We start from the raw sequence: 23734 nt of genomic DNA, 5'->3' as shown, positions 1-23734 counted from the left end.
TCGCCCTTTTGGTATCGTTCTTTGGCACACATCACAAGACCTCACGTATCTCTTCACGTCACTCTGGATTCCGGGCCAAAAGAACTCTTCTGTAGTTCTTGCTAGGGCGTTTTTTATGCCTTGGTGACCAGCCATGATATTGTTATCATGGCTGGCAGACGAGCAACTAAGACGAGCAACTATTTACAGGTTGTATTTACAACAGCGGTTGCAGCGCTGACCGGTTAGATTCACAGCGCGAGCCCAGCTCGTTCTTCCTCCTCTTTTCTCGAGTGATGTCGCCCACGCGCCTCGTTCAAACAATGAAGTATCACACGCGTGTAGCAATATTATCATGCCCTAATCCCATCACGGTCTTTCTAAAGGTCTTAGGTGCAATGAGCTGCTGAGCCTCTCTTACTGCAATAGCTGTATTTCTCTTCCAGCTCCAATCTAGATCATCTACTGTCCATACTCCAGATGAATTTCCTAAAATTAGATCGTCTAATGGCTCTTCAAGGCATTTTGCCTTAAGCCACTCGATATATTACGGCGTGGCAACTTGGATACAGGCTTCAGGTAGGTACCTCACTGTGTTGTCAGCCAAGGTAACTTGCTTTAGCACTCCTGTCAGATCTTCATCACGTACCAGGCTCCTCTTTACTAAAACTGTATTTGTGCCGCTATCTCTTAGCACCGTTGCCCATGAACCTCTCCTTCTACGACAGGTAGAGCTTGTTCTTTTGGGTCTCTTTCTTTCCACTTTTCTTTGGGTACCTGTTGGCTCTCTTGAGCCTGATTCACCTCCTCACAGTTCGGCTGCAAGTCAATTTCTCCACACTTGCCTATTACGCAGGCTGTTGCTTGTGATGTGCCAGACCTACACTCATTTGCACGGTGTCCCTTTCTCTTGCATAATTGACACATTATTTGTTGGTGGGAGTGGCTGTTCCCTACGTGACGGTTAACAGGGTAGTGCCCGGTACACCTTAACTGGGGTGGGCGCACGGTTCCCTGAGGCTCGTATTTTGCCTCATCTACTTTCTCTCTGGCTAGGTCCTCTTTCACTCTTCCTAGGTATCTAAGCCCCTGTCCTCCGAAAATTGATCAGCATGTTCGGCTAAATCTTTGAGTGAATCCAACTTTCTCTGCTTTAGGAAGACACCCAGATTATGGCTACAGCAAGCTAAGAATTGCTCGCTAAACATGCAATCACGAACCTCCGCTAAGTCTTTGCAACATCGGCCATTTCCACCCAACGGTCAATATAATTTGACAGGCTGCGATAATTGCTTTCCCATTTCTGCGTCTTCCGGCTTGCAGTTTTGGAATCGCTTGCGAAAACCTTCTGCTGTAAGTTGGAATCTTTGTAGTAGTGCCTTCTAAACCTTCGCGCTAGGGAGTCAGAGGTGGTCATCCTCCCAAAGACTTTCAATGCCTCGACTACCAGGCAAAGACTTAGGGCTGTGGCCCGTTCACTCCGGTCCCAGCCTTGTCCAAAGGCTATCCTTTCGAACTGACGCAAGTATACATTCAAGTCGTCACAGTTTTCATCGAATGGTGTCATTAGCTTACGCGGACAGATTTTGTTGTCTTTTAGAGACTGTGAGCTGGAGGACACTGATGCCAAACTCTCGTCATCGTGGTGACACTCTGTTACTTGTGCCAATTTCAGCTTGAGCTCTAAAATTTCCTTCTTCCTAGCATGCACTTCAACGCGTTTCCCCACGTTCAGCCTCGTGTTCTTTTTGGAAGATCTCTCTCTATTCCCCAATAAATTTCAGGGCTTCATTCTTCGAAAAATTCAAACCCATTTCCAATCACAAGAAATTCATGATGGGGCAGGAAAAATCAATCCTGGCAGGCTCGCCAATTTTCACGAATTTCAGCGCTCCAGAAATGGACAGAGACACAATTCAAATATGTTAAAGAACATTTATCGAAAAAAAGAAGTCACGAAAGAAAAGAAAAAAAAAAAACACAGCAAACTACCCTGACACACTATAAACACTATACACACACGAGACACTCCAAAAACTAGCTATACCCATAAATAGAAAAAGCCCTCAGCTAGTACATATTGTTCCTCCGCTTGACTAACCAACGCGACGTCACGAGCAAACGAATGTTCTCAATGTTGCTAGTCGTGTCGCACCGTGGCCCAGCGTGGCCTGCGTGGTTCCGATGCAGCGTGGCCGTCGACCTCCGACGAGAGCGATGAGGTTGTGGTCTTTCGCAGAGACCTGCATGGCACAGGACGCAGTCTGGGCCAGTTGGCTGTTGTGCCGCTGACATGGCCAGGCAATTGCCTTCGTGGCACAGGACAGCAACCGGTTACGGCTGCTGCCTCCCGTCACTGTCTTGCTTTTCCCACGTCAGCAATGCCCGCTCATCTCCGCCTACGTCTCCTTTTTCTTAATTTCTTCTTTTTCTCTCGTGCTTCACATGCTTCTCGCCTGCGGGTTCCTTCTCTGTTTCGTTGAACGGCGTCTTCGTCTTTTTCACATTGTCATACAGGTCTTGCCTGTGACTCATGACAGATGGCGTGCTTACGTTTTGGCTATATTTTAGCTATATTTTAGCAGTGTTTAGGCCAGAAGTTACAGTAGCATCGCAGTTATTTCTTCTTAGGTAGCATTCGTGCACATCAGGAGACACAGATTTGCACATGGCGGTTAGTGCATACTACCGTTTAGTGCATAGTTATGCCGTGTTCCCGCCAAGTACGTATTCAAGGCGGGACTGGAATCGTACTTTCACTGTAATTAAAACCCGTCCCTCACGTAATACCCCAACTGGGGCATTTGCGGTATAACAAATGAAATGATATGAAATGAGGTTTCCCCGTAATTAGGTTTGCCTAAATCTGTAGAGAAAATTTGTCGGCTGGCTAAGCAACATGCATGTTTAACCTTTCGAGGGTCGAATTTTTTCGCAAGAAGCGTGCCCTCGTGGTGAATTATTGTTTTTATTGCAGTTTCCAGTAGCAGGAAATGATTTAAAACTCATGAATACAGCAAAATTTTATTGCAAGCAATATCTTGTCACGAAACTCTGTACATGCACCAATAGTATGTATGCATATACACTATACAGTAAGAGATTTAAAAAAATACGTCTAGCAATGTTTATGGCTATCAATTTGTTGACCTAGAAACACATTTCTTCGGAAGAAGAAGCGAATGAGAAGTGTGTCGGAAGAGGAAACGCTTGGGCAGTTTCCGTGAGAAAAGGCACCGTGCGTGGCCATATCGAAATCATGGCTATGCATATCCTAGTCTACAAGAACACACGAGAAGCAACTGAAAGGGCAACTACAACCGAAGCCAAAAAAAGAAAATACACCTGTTGATATCTGAACTTCAGCCGTGCTGGGCTATATCTAAGCTACTGGAAACACGAGAGCAGCGTCCGTAAGAAGCTGTAGCATCTCTTCTGTGCATGCCTTGAAGGTAGCAGACGGCGCCCTTGTGACCACATGAGCTAGCGCTCGGCGTTCAACAAGCCAAACAGAGGGCCCCGTGAATGGAAACACTATTTCAGATGACTTTGGGCTATTCCATAGACATGGCAGCACCTCTCAACAACCAGCGGTGTCGAATACGAATATGAAATATCAGACATAAGATGGACGCCATACGTGTGTGTTAAAAACCACGCGGGACAAATCAGTGGGCCTTTAGGGTATATGAATTAATAAATTAATCAATGCAGTCGAACCTCAATATAACGAAGTTGTACTCGCAGCAAAAAACTTTGTTAAATCGCAAATTTCGTTCATTCGAGGCTTTACAGTTTCACCATGAAAAACAACTTCACAAATTCATGGGCATTCCTGGTGGATCGTATCTTGTTAGTAAGCACTTACAAACGAATCACAAGAAGGTCGGGCCATAATAGCATGGTTATGAGGGGCTGTGCTTGCTGTGTAGATTGCGCCGAGACCAGTGCATCAACGTGGCTCACGACGTCGAAGATTTGCTTGTGTTGCGTTGCGCAGTGTCGTACATCTTGGACACCATGGCTGACCGCACTTAGTGCCCACATCTGGCGCCCACAAATTAAAGACGGGTAAGAAAATAGATATCCGTCCTGAGCAAAAAAAAAAAAAAAAAAAACAAGTCCCAGTCTAGCAAATACCTTTGACCAAGCATCAACTAATCACTAAAGAGACCGGAAGACCAGTCAGACGAAACCCTACCACATGGCTCTGAAGGAATGCAAAGAAATACAAACGCAGATAAAGAAAATGCTTGATTGTGACAGCCTTCGAAGAGGCTTGGGCATGGCCCAAGAGCAGCAGCTTACACTTCTGCAATGACTGCTGCAAGTGAAAACCAGTGACAAAAAAAAAAAAAGAAGGTGTTCATCCTGTTACCATGCACAGGCAATCCACTAGATACACTGTGCCGTGCACATTATTTTTCATCAATGTACATATGAAGTGGATATTGGCAGATAAAAGAAAATGACAGGAATCCTAACAAAAACCGCTGCCCTGGTGCCCGATGGTCTTTACGAACTATAAGGTGATTTTACATAGTTAAAATTGTTTGAGGCATTGTGAGCACTTAGCACAGCTGTGCACAATTAAGGTGCACATGAAGCCATATTTGTCTAAGTTACTCACATCTCACTACTGCATGTGTGTTATCTGTGATGATTTGTGCGCACTGACATGCTTAAGTTGGGAAATGGGACGATGATCACTTTGGATGTGTGACAAATACTGTGTGTGTAGTGCATCTGAAGGCACTACAGGCATATTAACATGCATAGTTGAAGCAGTCAGAGCCCGGCATGAAAGACTCTCCTCCTCTAGCTTCGATTCTCTTGATCAGTGCTCTTCACATGTACAGCTAGTACAAGATATTGACGTGACAACAATATGTTGTGCTTGTTTATTTGCCAAGCAATTCTTTATGAATTCCCCAAAGACAAAAGCTTTGTCACTGTGCAGCATCTGTGCCGAGGCAGAAGGCATGCTGGCTGCCGATGTAGCTGCAAATCGTGCCATTGGCCAACATGGGGCCGAACACATGGTGGCAAACTGCCAAGCACCAAATGGCGGCAAGCTTGGCGTCCTCACTCACTGCAACACAGGCAGTTTGGCCACAGCAGGCTACGGAACTGCACTTGGTAAGGCATGTTTGTTTCTACAAGCACATGTTCCAATTTCTTACTGTTTTCCTGGTTAAAATAGCGATCGAGGCAGTTATTTTCAGCTTTGCAAATAAAAACAAAACTTGTATCGTATATTCGTAGAGAGCACATACAAGTGCTGATTAACAATTAAAGGAAAACAGGAAGCCAGAAAATCACAAAGATAAACTGTAACACTTGCTTCTTTGAAACTCGCGGCAACCATGCCACATGCTAGCAGAGACAAATCGGTTTAGTCGGCTATGAAGAGTGGCTGACACATGTGGTATGTTGCTCTAATATCGGGAATGCATATATAGTTGAACACGTCTTTATCTTTGTGGATGAACAAAATTATGTGACGGTCAAAGTGCGTAGTCCATCCGCACTGTCAGCAGTGCCAGGACACCTTCAAAGGGGGCTCCACCAGATTAGGACCGCTTATGTTGTTGCAAATGTATGTTTGTGCATCATCCCGTCTGCCATACATAAGAATGGCCATAGCTTAATTGAGTGGTAAAGACTGCCAGTGTGGCAGTGAAAATAACTGTGCTCCACATGGCACCAGTCAAGCATTCTTTTTTTTTTCTCTCTGAACTGATCTATACCACTTTGTACGGCTGTTAGTGGGCGCCAGTTGCAGTGCAGTTGGTGTAGTTCAGCTTTGGAGAACTCTTGGTATAGTACTTGCATGTGCGTACGATATCCCTTCGGCAAAATTAACGGACCCGTCCCGACCCCCTAATTCTGGCTTTATTTTTGGGGATTCGCTTGGAAAGCTGCTGCAATTTCCACTTGAGCATGTTTCTCCTGCACATGACTGCACTAGAACAACATAAACCATGCTGCCTGGTAATGTGCAATTGCAGCTAAAAATGTGGTCAAGGGTTTGTTACATTGAGAAGGCATGCCGTCATGTAACTGTGCTGCTGGTAACGATACATGTGGGCCTGTTGCTTTTTCAAGCTGTTCTGTCTTATAGCTCTTCCTGCTGGTCAGCAGCTTCCTGTACTTTTTGTTTTTTTGCGCTCTATTGTGTGTGTTCGCAGTGCGGTCACATGGTTCTGGCAGTCAGGTAATGTGCCACATAGCAAAACTCTTTGCGCAGGTGTTGTGCGGCAGCTGTACGAGAGTGGTCGGCTGGAACGCGCATACTGCACAGAGACGCGCCCGTACAACCAGGGCTCCCGGCTGACGGCCTTTGAGCTGCTGCACGACCACATTCCAGCCACGCTCATCTGTGACAGCATGGCTGCTGCCCTAATGGCCACGGGCAGGGTCAATGCGGTCGTGGTTGGTGCGGACCGCGTCACTGCCAACGGCGACACAGCCAACAAGATCGGTATGGCTAAGCATATGCAGATGAGATGAGTTTGCTCAGCTATAGTCACCCATACTTACCGAGGTAATTGGGAGGTAATCTGCAGTTTTTAGGGAATTTGTCCATTCTGAAAAATTCGGGCAAAAAAAACAGTATTTTCACTCCCGTTGTACTGAATCAGCAAAATTTGAACCTACAGTAGTTATGGAAACACTAGTGGTATGCCAGAAGCAAATGAAGTTTTCAGCTGAACATACCCAACCTGCAAATAGCAGTATTCTTTGCCAGTTTTGTGGGAACTTGGCCATGTGATTGGAATATCATGAGACACATCATTCTGTGAAATCTGATAGTGCATTATAGCTTGCTGGTAATAGTTGTTGAAAATTATGGGTTGGCAAAGTAACTTGGCAAGCTTAAAAGCACCACTCTTTTCTTGTGTCTGAGCCTGTGATGTCACAGACTGCCAGTGAATTTTTACAAACGTATGCAGGGAAAACCTAGAAAAAGTATGCAATTTGAAAGCGGCAATATAGTAGACACCTGGTAATAGTTTCTGCAAGCGTGCTTGTAGAAATGCGCCAACACAATAATTGCAGGGCCTTGTGGGTTTACCACAGCCGGGCGATTCTTCGAGACAATAAAAATAGGTTTTCTCCTTGACTTCTTAAAATTTTGTCGCTCTTTGGTTATTACTGGCCCTTGGCTACAAAACCCTATACATTGTCAGTATCATCATCTCTTAAAATTTCATTGATGTATATGCAAGGTGAATGCTATTCACTAGCACTTAATCTAATTCTTTGTTTTCGAGGCAGTGAAAAGTCAGTGACAACAGTGATGACAATGAAGACACATAGTCTTCATAACATTCACTCACAGTACTCCCACTGACTTTGCGACTGTGTAATAGGCAACATATGTAATCAATGCTGCTGTTTATTGTGGGGTAAGTAGCAGTAGCAGAATTACTTGAAAGGAGTTTCTCTTGTTATAAGGCGAAAAATTTTCAAAAAAAGAAAACAAAAAACAAAACAAAAACAAACTAAATCATGTTGCATTTCTAAGGTGTCCTGAACTTCAAGTTTCAAAATCTCTGTGGAGGCTTGTATAATTTTGCCACATAAATAATGCATCTTTAGGTGACAAAAAATCTTGATTAAAATACTCCTGTAATAAAAGATTCCAGAAATATTTATTTCATAGCGGTACCTACAGAGCCAAGGAGCCATTATTATAGGAAGCTTAAATATAGGATAAAATGATGAAAAAAAAATGGTTCAACAAACATCAACAGGAATTGTGTATACAGAGTTGCTGCCACAAAGAAATGCAAACAAACGTTTGCACATTTAACCAAGAAGAAAAATATTGGTTCAAAGCATGCATATAGAAAAATGTGCCTTTAATTGTAGTGCGCATTCATTGTTTTTTAAGCATCTGGGAAATAACCTATTTAAATTGTTTGCATTAAAGCTTCAATTAACAGACAGTGCTTGTGGTCATCTCTTCTTTTTCGTTTTTGTCTAGTTGTTTCCCTGACAGATCATTAACCCTCTTTAAACTGCTGGAAAGAGGACACTTGTGTTGTTTTCTTCTAACCATGTTATAACAATGCTTCGTTTACTTAGAAGTGAGCAGAGTGATGCTAATTAGGGCTTAGCAGTCATAGCCACAAGCAAGCTCAGGTCTAGAGGCAAGCTGAGACTTGAACCTTCATTTTAAGTGCGAAGTGACTGTATAGTGATGTTGGGCCCAAGCTAGCCTCGTTACTATAGTGGACTTGCTTGAGAAGGCCCATGCGGTCATGTGATGGTGACGAGGCAGGTTGTGGGACTGTGCTGGTAGGCTGTGTTATTAATGCAGTCAGCATTCCTAGGATACTTCAAGCACTTTACGGTATCTACAGTAGAATCCCAATGATATAATCGTGCATGATACAAATTTTGGGATGATACAAATTTTTCAGAGGTTCTGGCTGCAAGTTGCCTTTCGCACCAAGGCAGATAATGCTGACATGCACATAAATTGTTTGTTTTTGGTGACTGTTTTTCATGAGCCAATCTCTGTAACGTTATCGGTCAGTGCAACACACGCCTTTCTGTATTGGAAGTTTCTATAATGTTATTGCTGGTTCTATCCATTGTTTGCTGTCGCCGAAACTTGTGCAATCAGCGACACGAATTGTGTAGTACTTTCTGGAAGGCATATGAGAACCAGCAATTACACTGGAACCTTTGACGAGTCTTGTATAAACGCCAATGTGCTTAAACCACAGATCGGATTTTCGGCGATCAACAAGTTTGCTCGCTGCTATCATTGTGCTGAGTGTTACCGTAATTCTTTTGCTGGCCACAGGTTCACTTAGTAAACAGTTAGTTTCATGACTTGCGTTGTGCCACTGCGGTTGTTCACTGTCACTTCAATGTGACGATACAAACAATCAAGCCGCCATGCTATCCTTGGCAGCACCGGTGAGGAGGCCCTGGCTTATCTGTAGCTTCTTGTCAGGCCGGCATAGTGGCTGCGACAATGCGTCCATTGCATTCCTGGTGTCAGGGCGACCTATGTCACTCTGTCGCGACACCACTCCTGCACATCTCTGCTGCAAAAAAAAGAAAGCTTTTGCTTTGGGCAATATCATGCAACTTGCCAGCTGTTTTAAAACACCTTTTTTAACTTTATCAGGAGCTGGCAGTCGCATGCGACCCATTCTTTCCCCGTCAGTGACACTACATTGGTACAATCGTGTCCACGGGTAACCTTATCTCTTCTTTAGTGCGCAATACGAAGTAGCTTCGCCACCAAAAAAAGAAAGCAAAAAGCAAACAGATTTCCTTATCTTGCGCAAATCATGTCCTTATCACCACCATGTAGCAGCTAAGGTGTGGCTACGAAAGAAACTGGAGATAACGATGCAGATTTTGAAATGTTGGCTTTGGAACATGCAAAATGCGTAGCTGCCAGAAAGAGCATGAAACAAGCATGCCAGTGGTTCAGATTTGTGTCAGCCAATAGGAGCACTTCCTGCGTGCCATGTGACTGCAGTAACAAATTGTGAAGCTGGGTTTTCCTTATCGTGCTTGCTTTTGTTGCGTTTACTTCTGCATAGAGAAATACAGTGTTGTGGCCATCAGAATCATTTATGTTTGTGGCGATACCAAGATGGCGGTGCTGTGTCAACGGAAAGCCGCGCTCCGTGCTTTCAGCGGTATGGTGGCTGGACAGGTGCAGGCATAACAGCAGTGCCAAAAAACACACACAAAAGAAAGGAACACTGACAGACACGGACAATTGCTGCACTCGCGACTGATTTTATTCCATGAAAGGAAGTCACTGTTTCTCAGCAAGAAGGTAAGATGTACTTTGTGGGGCATTGTGGTGGCACGTATTCTTTGTCTCTGAACGCCCATGCGCGACGCCGCCTTTATGGAACTTCTTTATAGAACTTCTTCTCGTGGAATAAAATCAGTTGTGAGTGCAGCGATTGTCAGTGTCTGTCAGTATTCCTTTCTATTGTGTGTATTTTTTGGCGCTGCTGTTATGCTTGCAATAAGTGACCAACTCACCCAACAACTCGTTTTACTGAGGTAGGTGTGCCGTCCGCTGGGTGTGAAGCGTGCTTCAGTGCTCCTCCACTTAATGACGACAAATGTGGTGCCGCTGGGGTCGGGGGCCCGTCACAAGGGGCGCACTTGTTGCTCTATTGTGGCCGTATTGCCATGGAACTTTGGCACATTTAACATCCTATGTAAAATGGAAACCATCTCCTCAGTTATGTCATAGGCAGTTACAAATTTCTGAATGCAGCGGAGCTCTGTCATTTATCCGTCAGCTGTTTGTTTCCTCGTTTGAGGTGGCAAAATATAATAACTCCTAGCGCTGTTTAGTTCGGTAAACATGGCAACTTGATTCTACGAGGAGAAGCATGAAATAGCTCTTCATAAGTTCTCCTAAAGCGAGAATGGCAAAAGTTTACTTTGCGGAACAGCTAGTGTATAGGGGCTGTATGCGAATGGCAATTTGTGCAGGCTGTATTCTTAAACCACGGAATGCACAGGAGAAAAGATTTGGCTTGAAGGGATGTAAAATACAATGGAACAAATATTGATATCTGTACTACTAAAATCCTTTGGTTCAATTCCTTTGTCTGTATTGAGGCTATTATATATGAGACATGCTTGCAATATAAGTTAACAGTGTTTTTTGACAATACTATAAATAAACTTGTTTTTGGTAAAAATTAGAAGCAAATTTCTGCATTGTTTGGTTATGTATGATTAACTCCAAGAGCATACAAACCAATAGTTAGGTATCTTGATGATTTTATTATAGTATATTTGTATGCACTAATTAATTAAGCTAATTCTCAGGTCACACTCGCAAACCAGCAATGCCAAACATTTACTGCAACTAGAGCTTCTAAATGAAACACGGCACTGCATCACAATGCTCACAAAGCACGTTGTAGCACATGCTGTAATGTGCTATGCTAAGTAGCCAAGTTCTTGCTGGTCACAAGGAAGTGCTGATGAGCAATATATCAGCTTGATGTCCGGTTTGTAACTTCTGTTTTGTTCTGCTCACAGCCAATAACTCCTGGCGGTCGGAGCTGGAAAAAGGAAAAAAAAAAATCTGCCAGTGGCAGAGCATCTGGCAGTCGTTTCCTTGTGAGCCGCGGCCACAGCACTTCAAGCTAAATTTTCTGCACACAGAATCATTTCGTCGGCCGTCTTTGAACGGGATCATTTCTTCTGTCGTGAAGCACTTTGGGCAGTAAGCGTTTGCGACTAGAACGATAGAGCAGTGAGAGGTAGTACAGCCGATCGAGCATTGAAACAAGGTTTTTCTCTCTCTCATAGCCCCAGCCCCACTGCTCCTTATTTTACAGTACAGTTATTTCCCCCGCGGAAAAGGAAGCCGTCCCGGCGTCCTACGGGTAGGACAACACAGGCAGATCATAGTAGGGCTTGAGATGCTGGACATGCGCAATTTCGCGTCCTTGGCGGCGATGATCCAAAGGTAGCTCGAGGGGTTCGACGGTATAGTTGACTGGAGACGTATGATTGATCATGTGGTATGGGCCCTGGTACTTCAACACTAGTTTTGGTGACAGTCCAGGGGTAGGGGCTGGAACCCAAAGCCACACTAGCGAGCCAGGAGCATAGGATACAGGAGCATGGGAAGTTTCTCGATGGTGCTTCTGGCATAGCTGGTCTTCTTACGTAAATACATGGGATAGCTTGCGACACTCTTCTGCGTGTGCAGCAGCTTTGGATAGGGTAATTTTTTCTGTGATGTCAGGGCGGTACGAAAGGATAGTATCCATTGTGGAAAAAGGTTCGTGTCCGTACAGGTGAAAGAAGGGCGAAAATCTCGTGGTAGTCTGCATGGAGGTATTGTAAGTGTAGGTCATAAATGGTAGAGCATGGTCCCATTTGCTTTGGTCGGATGCAATGTACATGACCAGCATGTCAGCAAGAGTGTGGTTAAAGCGCTCGGTCATGCCATTAGTCTGCGGATGATGTGCAGTAGTGATGCAATGAATGATGTGACATTCTTTGAGGAGAGCCTCAATGACGTCGGGGAGGAAAACGCGGCCTCTGTCACTGAGTAATTCCCTGGGAGCTCAGTGGCGAAGAATGATGTGGCGCAGGAGAAACCAGGCTACGTCACGTGCAGAAGCGCTGGACAAAGGGGAAGTTTTCACATAGCGTGCAAGATGGCCGGTGGTCATGATTACCCAGTGATTGCCGTCTGATGTGGTTGGCAGAGGTCCATAAATGTCGGTGCCTACTCGATCAAAAGCACATGCTGGACAAAGGCTGCAATGCGGCAGTTGAACGACGAGGGGGATCTTTGCAGCATTGGCAAATGAGGCAGGAGTGGACATAACGACAGATGAATCGATACATCCCCCGCCAGTAGTAACGAAGGCGTAGACGCACGTATATCTTCAGTACACCTGCATGCGCGCACTGGGGGGTCGTTGTGGAACGCTGCACAAATATCCAAACACAGATGCCGATGGATGACAAGCAACCATTTGTGGCTCTCCGGGAGGTAGTTACGACGGTACAAGAGCCCGTTGTTAATGGAGAAGTGATTTGCTTGGGGACGTAATGCGCGATCGGTAGTGGGTGTCGATGGGGTGGACAAGAAACTCAGCATGGACACAATCCATGGGTCTTTCTTCTGCTCCAGAAGAATGTCCGTGGCAGCAAGGGAAGACTCGGACAATGAGGCCTTCGGGGAGCTAACCTTGTCTGTTAGTGGCGAACAAGACAAGGCATCCGCATCCGAGTGTTTTCGGCCAGAACGGTACAGCACTTGAATGTCGTACTCCTGCAGTCGAAGGGCCCAACGAGCAAGAAGACCAGATGGTTTCTTTAAGGACGACAGCCAGCACAGCGAATGCTGATCAGTTATCACGCCAAATGGCCGGCCATAGAGATACGGACAGAATTTGGTTGTGGCCCAAATTATAGCCAGGCATTCTTTTTATTTTACAGAATAGTTTGATTCAGGTTTAGTCAGTGCATGACTGGCGAAGGCGACGACGTACTCATCGAAGCCAGCCTTTCTCTGAGCGAAAACGGCACCAAGGCTGACTCCACTGGCATCCGTATGTATTTCAGTTGGAGCGCTTGGGTCGAAATGGCGCAGGATTGATGCTGATGTCAAGAGACGACGCAGCTTTGTGAATGCAGCATCGCAATCTGGCGACCAGGTCGAAAGGTTGTGGCCACCACGAAAAAGCTGCGTTAAAGGTGCTATTATGGTGGCAAAATTGTGGATGAAACGGCGAAAGTATGACGCTAACCCGAAGAAGGTGCACAGTTCTTTCAAGGTCGTTGGTCACGTAAACTGTGCAACAGCTTGTAGTTTCGCCAGATTGGGGAGTACACCTTCTTTCGACACGACATGGCCAAGGATGACCAGGGCAGCGAAGTGACACTTCAAGTTAAGCTAGAGGCCAGCGTCGGCGATGCACTTGAGGACACATTCAAGTCGAAGTGAGTGGGAAGGAAAGTCTGGCAAAAAGATAACGATGTCGTCCGATAACACAGGCATATCTGCCATTTGAGGCCACGCAAGATGTTGTCCATTATTCTTTCAAATGTGGCAGGCACATTACACAGACCAAATGGCATCACGGTGAATTCTACTAAACTGTCAGGTGTGATGAAGGCCGTTTGTCTGACTCGGCCTCTGGCACTTGCAAATACTCGGATCGTAAGTCTAAAGATCAGAAGAATTCGGTGCCTTGGAGGCAGTCTACCGCGTCGTCGATACAGGGTAGTGGATAAATTCCTTGCGGGTCATCTTATTAAGTTGCCAGTAGTCCACGCAAATGCGAATTGTGCCATCTTTCTTTTTGACCAGCACTACAGGAGAAGCCCAGGAGCTGTGCGAAGGTTGTATGACGCCGCGTTGGAGCATGTCTCCGTCTTGGTCAGAAATGACGCCACACTCCGTGGTGGATACATGATACGGCCTGTGGTGTAAAGGCGCATGGTTGCTGCTGTCGATGTGATGGACAACAGTGGAAGTACGGCCTAAGCGAGATGGTTGTAGGTCGAATGACGTGTGAAAGCGGTCAAGGAGATCGACGATCTGGGCGTGCTGACCTGGAGTGAGGTTGAGATCAATATACCGGGAAAATGCTGGGCCAGAGTGTCAATCGGAGGAGAAGCCAGGTCGTCAGGCACATCGTAAAGGAAGCTTGGTTTGATTTCGTCAGCATAACCAAGACACTCATCGTGGAGCAGGCTAGCAGGGCAAGGAAACAAGCTCTATATACATAAAGTGCGCTGGAACCTTGTCGAATGGCAAGAAGGGCAAAAGGAAGCAAGAAGGAAGGACGGTGAGCAACAAGCTTAGACGGCGTGAAAAGAACTGTGGAGTCAGAAAACCCAACGCAGGAAATGGGTACAAGTGTGGCAGGGTATGGACAAGTCTCGGTGTTGGCGGTGACGAACACACGATCGGAAGCGTCATCAGTATATTCAAAAACGTTGTTGTCAAATGGCGACAGCGCGAGTTCAGCATGGGCACGATCTATAAGGCATGATGAGAGGACAGAAAGTCCCATCCTAAAATCATGGCATGGGAGCAGCGATGCAGAACGAATTCAACATGGTATAAAGTGCTGCTTATAACAACATGCACGGTACACTTCCCTAAGTGTTCAATCAGCGCAGTGCTTCCTGTACATAATGAAATGGCAGAATATAGCGTCGCTACTTTTGTAAGGTTAAGATGAAGCTGGTGTGAAATCGCTGATATTGCTGCTCCCGTGTCTGCAAGCGCATGAACGGCAATGTCTTTGCATAAACTTCAAGGACATCACAGGAAATAAATGAGGTCCTGAAGAGTTTGTCGAGATCGCAGTTCTTGCCTCCGGAACTGTGGTCCTTAGTTTTCCTTTCGGATTGCTTCAGGGCAACGGATAAGCGGTGACAGAGAACACCGATGGGGAGACGTAGACCGATGGGTATTGATGGTTCGGGAAGCAGGAGGCAAGGCTTCGAAGGGCTGAGCGGCAGTAGCGGAACGGGACAGAGAGTCGGAACCGGTGCTTTGTGCCCTCGGTGAATCCGAAGGATACCATCCGCGCCAGCGACAAAGCCGTACTACATGCCCAGGTAGGCTGCACGAATAACAGATAGGCCGGTTGTCACATATAGCTGAGTGTGGCAAATCAGCTCTGCGGAAGCCCTCAAGGTGGAGGAAAGTACATGAAAGGGAAAATTTAGCATCCACCGAAATTGTAGCACAAAGCTACAAAGAAAACTCGTACAGTATTCTCAGAAAGAAAGCCTCGCAGTTGTAGAAAAATTCGTCCTGGTCCGTGACTGGAACGTGGGACTAACGCCTTTCCGGGGTGGTCACTCTACCATCTAAGTAGGCTTGTGCGAATAGTGCTTTTTTGGTTCGAAGTGAATTCGAAGCAAATAGTAATTCTTGAATAATTTAGAAGCGAATACTTCGAATAGTAGCAAGTAAAGAAAAGAAAACGGCAGTGGACTTAGGTCTGGGATTTATTCAAGGAAAGTAAACAACTTGATTATTTACGAAAATCTACAAATTTTTGTGCAAGAACACTAGCTGTTCCACATGCTGGGTTTGAGGTGCTCCCTTCTGCAGCTTACAACAGTTCCTGCAGTCAAAAACAGCCTTTCACTTCTTGTCTGGGTGGCTGGTATCGAAAGATACCTACAGGCAGCTGCAACCAGGGTTGGATAAAGGTAGCTGCCCTTGCTTTTCCACCGCACAAGGGGGTCTTCGGACCGGAAAAGAAGGGGGGGCCTTCAAGTACCCAGCAACCTCATCCGAGATTGTACGGCTTGACTGATGATGTGCACGCGAACAGAAGTGTGTGAAAGCACTCGACACAGAGTCCCCTATTGGGTCTGCAGAGCAGGTGCTGTTCTCACTTGTTGCTGTACCATGTTGATCAACTGGCACAATCTCTTCTGCTGCCGTTGTGAGTAGAGTGAACGCCCATTGCTTTGCGGGTCGTTCAGCACAACAGACATCTTTGTATCAAGGATCGACCAACATTGCCAATGCAGGAAGGCGTGACATCTTGATATCAGGGGACCTCGTCTTGATGCTACGCAATGGCTTGAGGCAAGCAATGCTGCCTCACCACCTTCGGAAACATGTTCAGCTAGAACCACCTCGGTACACTGCAACAGGGGAATGACTTGTGACAGCGTGGGATATCTGTCCCCAGACAGTTCAGTTGTGGCATGGTCAAGTGGCTTCAAGACATGCACTGCTGCATTCATAAGCTTCCACTCACTTGCGTTCAAGTTTAGAACTGCGTCAGATTCTGAAAGTTCTACAGTGATGACCGTACGGATCGAGCTTCACCAGCCTGGCCATCATGGCATGCTCACTGTTCCATCGCGTCGGGACGTCTTGTATAACCTCGAGAGGGTACAGCTGCATGTTTCTCTGAATTTCCTGAAGCCGTCCTCGGTCCTTGGCACTCGGTTTGTATATAGCCACAATCGCTCTGGCCTTAGCACAGAGATACAAAAGCCCTGCCACTTCTTTTTTGGCATCACTGACGCACAACTGAAGGGTGCGTCCGAAACACTGCACACCACTCCAGGACGACCGCGCTACTGCAGAAGTAAAGTTCCTTCCATTATCTGTAACGACGAAGATCGGCACAGTATCGTGGGCCTGAAGTTCCCCCTCCTCGATGACACCTGCGATAAATAGCTCCAGGTTTTCTGCAGTGTGAGAGTCTGTCATCTCCGTGCAAGCCAATGCATGCACGTGTTGCACGAAGTCACTGTCCATGGCGTGACAAGTTACACAAACGACCATCAGTTTTGACTGAAAGCGACTCCACTCAGCTTGCAAAAATGTCCCCGAGCTTCTTTTTCACCTTGATACCTTGATACGTAGAGGTCCGGAATAATGGCTCTCGAGAACGTTGTCCGAGACGGCATGGCATAATCCGGCATAGCGAACTTCATCATGTCGAGAAAACCTGGTTCTTCGACAATGTTATAGGGGTGCATACCACGAGCTATGAAGCGAGCTATCATTTTTGTCATCTGTTGGGCTTTTGGGGCCGAGGCTTTCAATTTCGGCATGAAACTGTCGGCTATGGATGGCTGTTTATGGATGGCTATGGATGGCCTTGCTTGCCCCCTTGAGCTTGGATGGCCTTTGGCGCGCATCCCGCTTGTCTTGGCCTTGCGCAAGTCGGGGTGTCTCCTCAAATGCGTAGCTAGGGTTGTTTTCGTACTTGTCGGGGTCTTCAGGACTGCCTTGCATTTAGACATCGAGCTTCGGTTCCCGGCGGAATCTTTACAAAAAAGTTCTAAATCGGATTGCTGGCCGCGTGCAAGTCCTCCATGGTACTCTCTGGAGTGGTCCAAGGTGGCTGGGATTGAAATGCCGCCGCGGAAGAAACAGAGTCGCCCACTAAACGCAATCGACCACACCACCACGCCCGCGAGATGATTTTTTTTTGTACGCCTTTGTTCTGAGTATAGTTCTGTTTTTTCCCGGCTTGGTTCGGATTGGGGGGCGGGGGATTGGATTGGGAGAGGCATTACTGAATCCAAAACCGAAACTTCCGAAAACGCCTTCTCCCTGCCGCGTGTGGCTATTCGTTCGAGCCGAATACTCCGAATAACAAAATTCGAATCGAAGTGAATATCGAATAGCGCATTATTCGTACAACTACTCGAAAATATCGAATATTCGCACAAGCTTATATCTAAGCTAACCAGGAGGCTAGCTGATCGCAGAGCGAGGGCGAATTAATCGACAACTCGAGGCACTGGGACATTCAGTATGCCTGAAAGGCATAGACAGCCTTGACAGCCGAGTGCTCCAAGAAGGTGTTTTCTTTCAGGCACATACCAGCTGGCTATCTGTGCCAAGCATCATGGTGTGCCATTCTATGTGGCCTCACCTACCACCACTGTGGACAGGAGTCGAGCAACTGGTAGGGAAATCCCCATCGAGGAGAGGCCAGCACAGGAGATGACATCTATACAGGGCATCCAACTGGCACCTGCAGGTGAGCACTGGGTTTTTATGTATTTACTTATTCATTTATTTCAACATACCGCAGCCCCAAAGGGCAGTAGTGAGGAGTACAAGAAACAGATTGCAAAGATAAAAACAAGGTACAATGCAAAATCGATTGTTAACAGTATACAAAAAAATTCAACAGGTGATAAAGATTGGACATGACTAGATAAAGCATTCCAATGTTCTATAGTACAGACAAAAACAAAACTACTTAAATGCCTTGGTGCGATGATAAAAAGGATATATGTTCAACTTTTGTTAGTGTCTAGTGAATGCATGTCTAACGGGTGTGATGTAGTTACCGAGTCCAGGAAACTGTGAAGGGTTAATCAGAACACAAAAACTTCAGGGATTTGACATGGGAACGGGACGAGAGTATGGGAAGGTGAAGATTTCAAAGGTGGGAACTTTGTGAAAAATACTTGCCATAATGATGATAAATGGACATATAAGCCAGGTTGTCTGTTCCGCTATCACTGTGTCGTCTTCCACTTTGCGAAATACATCCCTACACCCACAGGGCATTGCAGTGAGTTTCATGAAAGGCGAAGCAATGACAGGTTTAGTGTTGTGCTAGGACTTCTTGGATGGTGGTCTAACTACGAGAGGCTATGACATGTTGGTGCAATGCAGTTCGCAAGGGAACTGCTGTTGGGCAGAATGGACAGTGCCTTGGCAAGGCGTCTCACAATGATAGTGGGAGGAGGAGCACTAGCGTTGGCATTGCAGGCCTCGATGGTCCACGAGACAGGGACTGGCAGCATTATCAGTGCCCGGTGAAATATTAGAAGGTAATGTTAGCTTGAAGTTTACTGCTCGTTCTGCTTATACACGTAGCAGCTTCATATGCTGCTGTGCCTATAGGGTGCGTATGCACAACAATCATGCCAGCAGCAGAACGCTGGCCTGGCTCCACCACTGCTTTGAGTGGAGAGTTGATGGTACGCCCACTTCGCTTCGTCATTTTTGTAGCCAAATGCACTCTGCGTCTCTGGAAACTGTCTAACCTTCCGCGTACAGGCTTGTGCTGCTGATAGTGGGACAGCACGGCAGCGGCGGCCTAAATGCTTGCCAAGCGTCCATATAAATTGGCATTGCAATAAAAACACGGTTGCTGATCCATCTATTTCTGTGCGCAGGCATTGAGTGCTGGAACCCAGCGTTCGACGTCACTCCAGCCGAGCTCATTACAGGAGGCATCATCACCGAGAAAGGTGTCTTCCCAGCTTCGCGGGTGCTTGACAGTCTCAGCGTCTGAAGCATCTCAGGCACAGAATGCTTACTGGTGCCCTCTTGGGTCGATGCCACCTAAGCATGTTCCACTTGCAGGCTTGAAATTATAAATGTGGCAAGCACGATGCAAGGAGCGTTGTACTTTCCCATTCCCTGTGTGATTCATGCTATCTGGCATAACAGACTAAGAAGCCATTTGGGAGTTTACCGTGTGTGAAGTAGGCTGCAATTAGGTGAATACCGAAGGGATAATGTTCCTGCTCTAAACAAAGGTTCACTCAGTTCACTCAGCCGGGCTTGCTGGTACAACAACATAATGCGGCAAGCAATACAAAAACGGGGCTAATGGCATCTTCAGATGGTTGTTTTCGAGCATTTGCTCTCAGGCACTCCCAAAAGATCGATCTTGTTTGGATGGTGGAAAAGGGGCACTCTGGCTACAGTCAAATGATCCTTTCCAATTGCACCAGATCAAAGCGCCGATAGGAATCTCTTTGGTTTCTGGTTAACACGATCTGGCCCTTTTCTATGATTGCACTGGTGAAGGGACGCTCCCACGTACTCCATTCATGGTGACAATGATTATCATCTGCAGTGGCGCTGGCTGCATTACCGGAAGTTACCTTCAGCTTCTGTTTCCTTCAGTCTCACTGCTTAGAAAAGAGCAGCTGGCTGTTCAGCTGCAGCGCAAGGTATCTCCTGCTTGACTTAATACCAGAGTACTTCCGGAATCGGACCACTGTGATTCAGAGGATCATAGCGACCATTCGGAGATGCCATAAGAATTTGTCATTAGTTTCTTCCATTTTAGTCCCGCTTTTGCGCTGTTAGCTGTATCATGTCGGTTTATTTTGTTGTGTTGTTTCCGCCACCCTGATGGTGACAGCTGTTGTCATTTCGCTGATAATGCCTTCTCTCCATTCTCAGTCTCACCCTTGTCATAGGACGAAGAACAACAAAATTTTGTCACCATTGCCACTGCATGGCAGACAATTCAAGTCCTAGCAAACTAGCCAATATGCATATAACACTGCATTTTGACCAACAGTGTGCATTCAGCGACCAATTTTTCGGACATGCTCGATAATCGGGATGCCTCCGCGGCACCGCCACATACAGTAAACTATAGAGTCAATGTGTGAGGATGTATGAAATGTTGGATGCTTAAATCTTTCACCGTCACATTTTTCAAGACTTTTTGCCCTGACTGTAGATCCAAGCAGCAATAATCGAAGCCACCACCGCCATTATCTTGATTATTTCGCAGCCTCAAATCAGCGCTCATGCATGCCGATCTGCTGGCAGCCGTAGCCAGCCTAGCCCTCTGACCCTCTCCATCTGAGAAACACCGTAAAACTGAATTCGGTGCTCATCAGTCAAGAAAATCTGATAATTCGGACTCTTTCTCTGGTCCCGGAAGCGTACGCATAATTTAATAACATCAAACTCTAGATAATTCGAGCCATATTTGTTAACCGGATAATCCTTAGAGCGTGGTGAGCGCAGAGCAGCGCAATAGGGCAAAAGTGGCGCTAACGTTCGAACAAAACGAAACAGCAATGTCCACATCGCCCTAGTCGTCAGCGAAAACCATAAAGAAGTGACAGGAATGCCGAAATAGTCGGAACGCATCGTGCCTGTTTGTGCCCTTTATAGTCTTTATATTTTTGCATTTACGATTGCACATGACACCGCGTCGGCCGCGTGCCTTTAGAACTGCATAGCACTTTGTTAATAAACAATGGAACAATATTTAGAAGCTTGGAGCTCTTACAGTGGACCCGATGGTATGGTCCTTGCAACAGACAACATAGTGCTAGTCAGCAGAGTAGTGAAAGCATGATAGCATCTAGTGTCCACCACGGTTTCTTCGGCGGCCGTCGCATCAAATAGTTTTGTTTTGACGGGAAGCTTGAGTTGGCTGCTTGTCTTCAGATCTGCATGATTGCCATCCTCAATCTCATTGATAGTGACCATGGTTTTGTCCACCGTGGTTGCAGCAAACAGTACTGTTTTGACTTGGTGCACATTGGCCATGTTCCTTTACAACTGCATATTGTCACCATCCCTGATTGCATCGCCATCAATCACAGTTTTGTCTGCAGCACGTGCAAGAAATTGTTTCATTTCGACTCGGAGCACACGGACCGCATGCATTCAGAACTGCATGGGTCGCCATGATTGCATCAACCAAGGTATATGTACACATGGTAGCGAAGGCGCCTAGAAGCCCACATGACCTGCAATGATGGCTTCGATGGATGGATGGAAGGTAGGAGCGTCCCCTTTGAAACGGGGTGATGGCAGTTGACACCATGCTGAGCTTTTTATGGCTTGGATGGATGGAGCGTCCCCTTCGGAATGGGGCGGTGGGTTGCGCCAACAAGCTCTTGCTATTATACTGCCTAATGTCCTACCTAGGTTAAACAACAAAAAAGGAAAAAAAAATACTAGGAACTTCCACACCCAAATTTTCTGATCCCCTATTGTGAACTGTGCTTTTGTACGTCTCCGCCTTTTGTCGTTTCCCTACTTTTATTCCACCAATCCTCCAATCGCCTCTTACTAATGCCTATTGCGGACATGTTTATTTTTCCGCTGCTCCCGTTGAACCCAAGGGCTTCAAGGAGGCCAGTGGTGCCTAAATCGACCGCTGAGTAGACATCTGCACGTTCTAATAAAACATGCTCCATAGTTACCCTAGCTTTACCGCAGCAAGCACATGCTTCCTCCTTCTTATATCTCGCTTTATAGGTGCGTGTTCTAAGGCATCCCGATCTCGCTTTGAAAAGTAATGAGCTTTCCTTTGAGTTATCATAAATTGTCTCTTTCCTGATTTCGTTTTTTCCTCTTAAGTAGTTACTCATGGCAGGTTTCTTTTCTATTGCTGCCACCCATGAGATTATTTCAGCCTCTCTGACTTTCTGCTTGACCTTCTTTGTTGCTACGTTGCCCACCCTACAGACCGCATACTTGCTGGTAAGTTTCCTAGTTCCTTTCCTCCACTGTGAATCAATGTTTTTCCTGTACAGATACCTGAACACTCTCCCAGCGCATTCGCTTTTTTCCATATTCCTCAGGCGTTCTTCATACTCAATTTTACTGCGAGCTTCCTTCACTTCAAAACTAGTCCAGCCCATATCACCCTGCACAGCTTCATTTGTAGTCTTCCCGTGAGCGCCCAATGCGAGGCGACCCACTGACCTTTGGTTCCCATCGAGTCCTGATTGTACCCCTGATTTAAAGGAAACAACCGCATTTCCAATAGTAAGTCCTGGAACCATTACCCCTTTCCACATACCTCGGAGGACCTCGTACCTATTGTGTCCCCATAACGCTCTGTGCTTCATTATGGCTGCATTTCTCTTCCCCTTTAGTGTTATGATCTTTTCCTGTGTTTCTATATATCCATTGCCTTCGTTTATCCATATACCAAGGTATTTATATTCTGTTACCCGAGGCATTTCCTGGCCCTGTATCTGCGCTGTTCACTGTTTTCATTGAATACCATAACACTTGATTTTCTAACACTAAATTTCAAACCTAAATTGTTGCCTTCCTGCCCACAGATATTAGCCAGACGTTGCAAATCACTTTGCTTGTTAGCTAGCAACACAATGCGGTCCGCATAAAATAAACCTGGGAGCTGCTGCTCTTTCTCTGTACCCGCCTGTTTGTATGAGAGATTAAACCCGATATTACTTCCTTGTAGCGCCCTCTCCATCCTCGCCATGTACATCATAAACAGCAGCGGGGATAAAGGGCACCCCTGCCTCAGTGCCTTGTTGATATGAACTTTCTCCTCACTGCTCATCCCTTGCCATTCAACGCAAACGGTATTTTCTAGGTAAATCTCTCTCAAAAGCTGTAGACAGTCGTCACCTAAGCCTTCACCTTCCAGAATATCCCACAAAATGTTGCGGTCTACATTGTCATAGGCTCCTGTAATGTCTAAAAATGCCACATATAATGGTCTGCTTTCTACTTTTGATATTTCAATACACTGAGTAAGAACAAACAAGTTATCATCTAAACACCTACCTATTCTGAAGCCATTCTGAAGTTCTCACAAAATGCCATTATTCTCTGCCAATGCTTGAAGCTTTAATTTGATTGCCTGCATTGATAGCCTGTATATTACCGATGTAATGGTCAATGGTCTATACGAGTGAATTCTATCTTTCTCCCCCTTACCTTTAAAGGGAAGCTGAAGAGTTTTCCAGAAAGAGTGAGTGAAGAGCTGTACCTAATGGTTTTCAACCCTCCGAATACGAATATCGCATCGAAATTGAGCGAAAGAAAGCGCAAACAGGTTTTAATTCGACGAAAAGTGCAGCAGCAGACTCGGGCAGCTCGCGCGCCTCGTTTCCGCCTGTGATTGGTCGGGAGCCTCGTGATGTCAACATTGGTGTTCGTCCGGACCGGCCGCTGCCGCCACACATGAAGCACGGTGCAAGGTGGTTTGGCGCTGTGGTTTGGTGAGACGGT

General features: G+C 46.1%; 1 protein-coding gene across 9 annotated transcripts in view; it reads left to right on the top strand.

The window, feature by feature from the left end:
- The window catches only part of LOC126519323 (methylthioribose-1-phosphate isomerase), a 105574-nt gene that overhangs the window by 47135 nt on the left and 34705 nt on the right, over positions 1-23734 (top strand). For 6 of the 9 annotated variants that reach the window (XM_055065271.2, XM_050168956.3, XM_055065268.2 and 3 more), the window contains 4 exons: positions 4940-5118; positions 6230-6463; positions 17832-17999; positions 19153-19371. In XM_055065271.2, coding sequence (XP_054921246.1) covers positions 4940-5118; positions 6230-6463; positions 17832-17999; positions 19153-19271 — 700 coding nt within the window. In that variant the 3' untranslated portion in view covers positions 19272-19371. Of the gene's footprint in view, positions 1-4939; positions 5119-6229; positions 6464-17831; positions 18000-19152; positions 19372-23734 lie in introns of those variants that run through there. The other 3 variants (XM_072284953.1, XM_055065272.2, XM_055065273.2) reach the window with 1 other exon arrangement.

Source organism: Dermacentor andersoni, chromosome 10, assembly GCF_023375885.2.
Source record: "Dermacentor andersoni chromosome 10, qqDerAnde1_hic_scaffold, whole genome shotgun sequence".
NCBI classification, from domain to species: domain Eukaryota; kingdom Metazoa; phylum Arthropoda; class Arachnida; order Ixodida; family Ixodidae; genus Dermacentor; species Dermacentor andersoni.
This window is presented reverse-complemented; position numbering and strand designations above follow the sequence as displayed.